Source organism: Oncorhynchus keta, chromosome 13 (assembly GCF_023373465.1).
Source record: "Oncorhynchus keta strain PuntledgeMale-10-30-2019 chromosome 13, Oket_V2, whole genome shotgun sequence".
Taxonomy (NCBI): Eukaryota; Metazoa; Chordata; class Actinopteri; order Salmoniformes; family Salmonidae; genus Oncorhynchus; species Oncorhynchus keta.
In genome coordinates this window covers 7,310,365-7,317,864 of record NC_068433.1, presented here as the reverse complement: position 1 = coordinate 7,317,864, position 7,500 = coordinate 7,310,365, and the positions used below count along the sequence as shown (strand labels likewise).

The following is a 7,500-nucleotide window of genomic DNA, read 5'->3' as shown; positions in this document are numbered from 1 at the left end:
TATGCCATCAAAATGAAAAAAAAAATACAATTTGACATAACAATTAGATTCTGGAAAAAAATACTTGAATCAGTTCTAGAACCCATTGCCCTTTATGGTTATTAGGTCTGGGGTCCACTCACCAACCAAGAATTTACAAAATGCGACAAAACATCAAATTGAGAGGAAGCGATTCCCAAACCTTCCATAACAAAGCCATCACCTACAGAGAAATGAACCTGGAGAAGAGTCCCCTAAGCAAGCTAATCCTGGGGCTCTGTTCACAAACACAAACAGACCCCACAGAGCCCCAGGACAGCAACACAATTAGACCCAACCAAACCATGAGAAAACTAAAAGATAATTACTTGGAAAGAAGGGAGTGGGGGAGAGAGTGGAGGATGTGTGGGGGAGAGAGTGGAGGAGGAGTGGGTGGGAGTGAAGGAGGAGTGGAGGAGGAGTGGAGGAGGAGTGGGGGAGAGAGTGGAGGAGGAGAGGGGGAGAGAGTGGAGGAGGAGAGGGGGAGAGAGTGGAGGAGGAGTGGAGGAGGAGTGGGGGGAGTGAAGGAGGAGTGGAGGAGGAGTGGGGGAGGAGTGGGGGAGAGAGTGGAGGAGGAGTGGGGGAGGAGGGAAGGAGGAGTGGGGGGAGTGAAGGAGGAGTGGAGGAGGAGTGGAGGAGGAGTGGGGGAGAGAGTGGAGGAGGAGTGGGGGAGGAGTGGAGGAGGAGTGGGGGGAGTGAAGGAGGAGTGGAGGAGGCGTGGGGGAGGAGTGGGGGAGAGAGTGGAGGAGGAGTGGGGGAGAGAGTGGAGGAGGAGAGGGGGAGAGAGTGGAGGAGGAGTGGGGGAAAGAGTGGAGGACGAGTGGAGGACGAGTGGGGGAGAGAGTGGAGGAAAGAGTGGAGGACGAGTGGGGGAGAGAGTGGAGGACGAGTGGGGGAGAGAGTGGAGGAGAGAGTGGGGGAGGAGAGGAGGATTAGGGGAGGAGTAGAGGAGGAGTGGGGTTGGAGGAGTGGGATAGAGACTTACACTGTAATTGGTGGCCACAGTTACAGGCTGCCCATCCTCACTGTAGTGGGTTTCTGTGAAGTCTGGGCCCAGGAGCTCCCTGAGAGAGCGAGAGAGAGCAAGAGAGAGCGTGAGAGAGAGCGCGAGAGAGAGAGAGAGAGAGAGAGAGAGAGAGAGAGAGAGAGAGAGAGAGAGAGAGAGAGAGAGAGAGAGAGCGAAAGAGAGCGAAAGAGAGCGAAAGAAAGAGAGAGAGACCGGGGAGAGAGCGAGCGAGAGAGTGAGAGTGAGAGCGAGAGCGAGAGCGAGAGAGAGAGAGAGAGAGGAGGAAGAGAAAGAGAGAGAGAGAGAGAGAGAGAGAGAGAGAGAGAGAGAGAGAGAGAGAGAGAGAGGAGGAGGAAGAGAAAGAAGAGGAAGAGATAGAGAGAGAAGAAGGGGTGGGAGAGAGGTAGACAGTTAGTGACGGCAGTGTAGCATCACATAAACAGTCCTATTAAACTTCCACTCCATATGTGGAACATTTCAGCTACAGACATTCTAAGAACATTTCAGCTATAGACATTCTAAGAACATTTCAGCTATAGACATCCTAAGAACATTTCAGCTATAGACATTCTAAGAACATTTCAGCTATAGACATTCTAAGAACATTTCAGCTACAGACATTCTAAGAACATTTCAGCTATAGACATCCTAAGAACATTTCAGCTATAGACATCCTAAGAACATTTCAGCTATAGACATTCTAAGAACATTTCAGCTATAGACATTCTAAGAACATTTCAGCTATAGACATCCTAAGAACATTTCAGCTATAGACATCCTAAGAACATTTCAGCTATAGACATTCTAAGAACATTTCAGCTATAGACATTCTAAGAACATTTCAGCTATAGACATTCTAAGAACATTTCAGCTATAGACATCCTAAGAACATTTCAGCTACAGACATTCTAAGAACATTTCAGCTATAGACATCCTAAGAACATTTCAGCTATAGACATCCTAAGAACATTTCAGCTATAGACATCCTAAGAACATTTCAGCTATAGACATTCTAAGAACATTTCAGCTACAGACATTCTAAGAACATTTCAGCTATAGACATTCTAAGAACATTTCAGCGATAGACATTCTAAGAACATTTCAGCTATAGACATTCTAAGAACATTTCAGCTATAGACATCCTAAGAACATTTCAGCTATAGACATCCTAAGAACATTTCAGCTATACACATTCTAAGAACATTTCAGCTATAGACATTCTAAGAACATTTCAGCTACAGACATTCTAAGAACATTTCAGCTATAGACATTCTAAGAACATTTCAGCTATAGACATTCTAAGAACATTTCAGCTATAGACATTCTAAGAACATTTCAGCTATAGACATTCTAAGAACATGGCCATGAGATTCAATGACAATAGTTTCTGTTCAATCCTCTCCAGAGCTCTATTTGATTCCCCTTCCTTAACCTATACGAGGGAAAACTTCATTTTCTTGCCTAGTCCCTCATTTTGAAGAAAGGCCATCGTCTATCTGCTATCGCCCACGTTTGATTCGGGAAGAAAATAAAGTATCAGCACAATCTACAAGGATGAGAGAGAAAGAGAGAGAGAGAGAGCGAGAGAGACAGAAAGAAAGAGAGAAAATGAGCGAAAGAGAGAGAGGCAGAAAGAAAGAGAGAGAGTGGGGGGTAAGAAAGGGGGAGCGAGAGAGAGACAGAGACCGAGATGGGGAAAGAGATAGATACAGCAAGAGAAGAAAATAAAGTATCAGCACAATCAACGAGGATGAGAGATAGACAGACAGAGAGAGAGAGACAGAGAGAGAGAGACAGAGAGAGAGACAGAGATACAGCGAGACAGAGAGAGAGACAGAGAGAAAGAGAGAGAGAGACAGACAGACAGACAGACAGACAGACAGACAGACAGACAGACAGACAGACAGACAGACAGAGAGAGGGAAAAATATAGAAAAAGAGAGAGAGCGAGACAGAGACAAAGAGAGAGATAGAGGCAACGAGGCTGATGTTAATCATTCCCTCAGAATCTTATACCCCAATACCCAGCTGTCAATTTTTCTTCTGAGAAGTCTTTCACAACCTTAATACATTGTCAACACTGAAAAATGGTTTGATGAAAAATGCAAAAACCTAAGAAAAAAAAAGAGAAACCTTTCCAACCAAAAACATAGAGACCCAGAAAACCTGAGCCTAATTCACTATGGTGAATCACTAAAACAATACAGAAATACACTACGGAAAAAGAAGGAACAGAACGTCAGAAATCAGCTCAATGTAATTGAAGAATCCACTTCTGGGAAAATTGGAAAACTCTAAACAAACAACAACATGAAGAGTTATCTATCCAACACAGAGATGTATGAGTAAACCACTTCTCCAATCTTTTTGGCTCTATAACAAAGAACAAACAGCAAAAACATATACATGATCAAATACTAATCTTAGAATCAACTATTAAAGACGACCAGAACCCACTGGATTCACCAATGACCTTGAATGAACTACAGGACAAAAAACAAAGCCTGCTACACAAAAAGGCCTGTGGTGTTGATGGTATCCTCAATGAAATGATTAAATATACAGACAACATATTCCAACTGGCTATACTAAAACTCTTTAACATCATCCTTAGCTCTGGCATCTTCCCCAATATTTGGAACTGAGGACTGATCACCCCAATCCACAAAAGTGGAGACACATTTGACCCCAATAGAGGGAGAGAGACATGGAGAGGGAGAGAGGGACCAGTAACATTCTGACTATGTGTAACTTTCAGGAGAGAGAGACGGAGAGAGGGAGAGAGAGAGAGAGAGAGAGGGAGGGAGAGAGAAAGACAGAGAGGGAGAGAGAGAGTGAGAGAGTGAGGGAGGGGAGGGAGGGAGGGAGGGAGGGGGAGGGAGGGAGGGAGGGAGGGAGGGAGGGAGGGAGGGAGGGAGGGAGAGAGAGAGAGAGAGAGACATGGAGAGAGAGACCAGTAACATTCTGACAATGTATAACTTTCAGGAGAGAGGGAGAGACCCCAATCCACAAATGTGGAGACAAATTTGACCCCAATAACTACCGGGGGATATCTGTCAAAAGCAACCTTGGGAAAATCCTCTGCATTTTCATTAAGAGCAGACTCGTACATTTCCTCAGTGAAAACAATGTACTGAGCAAATGTCAAATTGGCTTTTTACCAAATTACCATACGACAGACCACGTATTCACTCTGCCCACCTTAATTGACAAACAAACAAACCAAAACAAAGGCAAAGTCTTCTCATGCTTTGTTGATTTCAATAAAGCTTTTGACTCAATTTGGGTCTGCTATATAAATTGATGGAAAGTGGTGTTGTTGGAAAAACACATAACATTCTAAAATCCATGTACACAAACAACAAGTGTGCAGTTAAAATTGGCAAAAAACACACATTTCTTTCCACAGGGCTGTGAGGTGAGACAGGAATGCAGCTTAAGCCCCACCCTCTTCAACATATATATCAATGAATTGTTAATTAAATTAAATTAATTTCAGCTTTTATTTCTTTCATCACATTCCCAGTGGGTCAGAAGTTTACATACATTCAATTAGTATTTGGTAGCATTGTCTTTAAATTGTTTAACTTGGGTCAAACATTTCGGGTAGCCTTCCACAAGCTTCCCACAATAAGTTGGGTGAACTTTGGCCCATTCCTCCTGACAGAGCTGGTGTAACCGAGTCAGGTTTGTAGGCCTCCTTGCTTGCACACGCTTTTTCAATTCTGCCCACAAATTTTCTATAGGATTGAGGTCAGGGCTTTGTGATGGCCACTCCAATACCTTGACTCTGTTGCCCTTAAGCCATTTTGCCACAACTTTGGAAGTATTCTTGGGGTCATTGTCCATTTGATGACCCATTTGTGACCAAGCTTTAACTTCCTGACTGATGTCTTGAGATGTTGCTTCAATATATCCACATAATGTTCCTACCTCATGATGCAATCTATTTTGTGAAGTGCACCAGTCCATCCTGCAGCAAAGGACCCCCACAACATGATGCTGCCACCCCCGTGCTTCATGGTTGGGATGGTGTTCTTTAGCTTGCAAGCCTCCCCCTTTTTCCTCCAAACATAACGATGGTCATTATGGCCAAACAGTTCTATTTTTGTTTCATCAGACCAGAGGACATTTCTCCAAAAAGTACAATCTTTGCCCCCATGTGCAGTTGCAAACTCTAGTCTGGCTTTTTTTATGGCGGTTTTGGAGCAGTGGCTTCTTCCTTGCTGAGCGGCCTTTCAGGTTATGTCAATATAGGGCTCGTTTTACTGTGGATATAGATACTTTTGTACCTGCTTCCTCCAGCATCTTCACAAGGTCCTTTGCTGTTGTTCTGGGATTGATTTGCACTTTTCATACCAAAGTACGTTCATCTCTAGGAGACAGAACGCGTCTCCTTCCTGAGTGGTATGATGGCTGCGTGGTCCCATGGTGTTTATACTTGCGTACTATTGTTTGTACAGATGAACGTGGTACCTTCAGGCATTTGGAAACTTTTTCTGCGGTCTTGGCGGATTTCTTTTGATTTTCCCATGATGTCAAGCAAAGAGGCACTGAGTTTGGAGGTAGGCCTTGAAATACATCCACAGGTACACCTCCAATTGACTCAAATTATGTCAATTAGCCTATCCGAAGCTTCTAAAGCCATGACATAATTTTCTGGAATTTTCCAAGCTGTTTAATGGCACAGTCAACTTTGTGTATGTAAACTTCTGACCCACTGGAATTGTGATACAGTGAATTATAATTGAAATAATCTGTCTATAAACAATAGCTTGAAAAATGACTTGTGTCATGCACAAAGTAGATGTCCTAACCGACTTGCCAAAACCTTAGTTTGTGAACAAGAAATTTGTGGAGTGGTTGAAAAATGAGTTTTAATGACTCCAACCTAAGTGTATGTACACTTCCCACTTCAACTGTATATTTCCCATGGCAATAAAGCCTCTTCAATTGAAATTGAATAGATGTTTGGGGTGGGGAAACAGACAAAGAAAAGGAGAGAGTTTATCATTCCATCATTCCATTATTACATCATTCCATGATTACATCATTCCATAATTACATCATTCCATTATTACGTAATTCTATTATTACATCATTCCATTATTCCATCATTCTATTATTACATCATTCCATTATTACATAATTCTATTATTCCATCATTCCATTATTACATAATTATATAATTCCATCACTCTATTATTCCATCATTCCATTATTCCATCATTCCATCATTCCATTATTCCATCATTCCATCATTCCATTATTACATCATTCTATTATTCCATCATTCCATTATTCCATTATTACATCATTCTATTATTCCATCATTCCATTATTCCATCATTCCATTATTCCACTGCTCCGAAAGAAAGGTCACCCCACAACAAAGGTGCATGGATCTGTTTGGGACCACTGGAGAGATAGGTGACATTTGCCATGTTTCGCCACAAAAGATCGTAATGTCAAATGCCAGGATATTAAAGCACAAATGCCTTATGTATTGCTAGGGCTGTAGACGTCTAGAGTCCCAGATCTGTTTGGACATGTCTTGCCAACTCCTAGGTCATAGTCACACCACTGAATGTTATTGCGCATGACAATGAGGCATGACCTAGGAGTTAGGCAAGACAGCACAAACAGATCTGGGAATCAGGCTAGGATTCCCATGCTTGTAGTCCTTGTATTTCACAGTGTATGTGGCCAAGTAACAGTGATACGATACCGCCTCCTCGCTCAGGGACGTGCAAGCCGATACAGGCGGCGTGAAAATGATGATCCCAATCTCCATGTTATCCTGGAGGTCCTGTTGTATTATTCATCAGTGAGACTTTTGGTTCCTAATGGTTCCCTCTCTCCCTCTTCTTCTCTCCTCCCTCACTCTCTTTCTTTCGTTCTCTCCCTCTTCTTCTCTCCTCCCTCACTCTCTTTCTTTCGTTCTCTCCCTCTTCTTCTCTCCCTCCCTCACTCTCTTTCTTTCGTTCTCTCCCTCTTCTTCTCTTCTCCCTCACTCTCTTTCTTTCGTTCTCTCCCTCTTCTTCTCTCCTCCCTCACTCTCTTTCTTTCGTTCTCTCCCTCTTCTTCTCTCCTCCCTCACTCTCTTTCTTTCGTTCTCTCCCTCTTTCTTCTCTCCCTCCCTCACTCTCTTTCTTTTGTTCTCTCCCTCTTCTTCTCTCCCTCCCTCACTCTCCCTCTTCTTCTCTCCCTCCCTCACTCTCTTTCTTTCGTTCTCTCCCTCTTCTTCTCTCCCTCCCTCACTCTCTTTCTTTCGTTCTCTCCCTCTTCTTCTCTCCCTCCCTCACTCTCTTTCTTTCGTTCTCTCCCTCTTCTTCTCTCCCTCCCTCACTCTCTTTCTTTCGTTCTCTCCCTCTTCTTCTCTCCTCCCTCACTCTCTTTCTTTCGTTCTCTCCCTCTTCTTCTCTCCCTCCCTCACTCTCTTTCTTTCGTTCTCTCCCTCTTCTTCTCTCCCTCCC

The 7,500-nt window shown here is 43.4% G+C and overlaps 1 protein-coding gene across 1 annotated transcript in view; it reads right to left on the bottom strand.

Moving 5' to 3' along the window:
• adam19a (ADAM metallopeptidase domain 19a) overlaps positions 1-7,500 on the bottom strand; it is a 256,777-nt gene that overhangs the window by 84,869 nt on the left and 164,408 nt on the right. Inside the window, exon 4 of the mRNA XM_052460731.1 lies at positions 1,004-1,082. Coding sequence (XP_052316691.1) covers positions 1,004-1,082 — 79 coding nt within the window. The remainder of the gene's footprint in view (positions 1-1,003; positions 1,083-7,500) is intronic.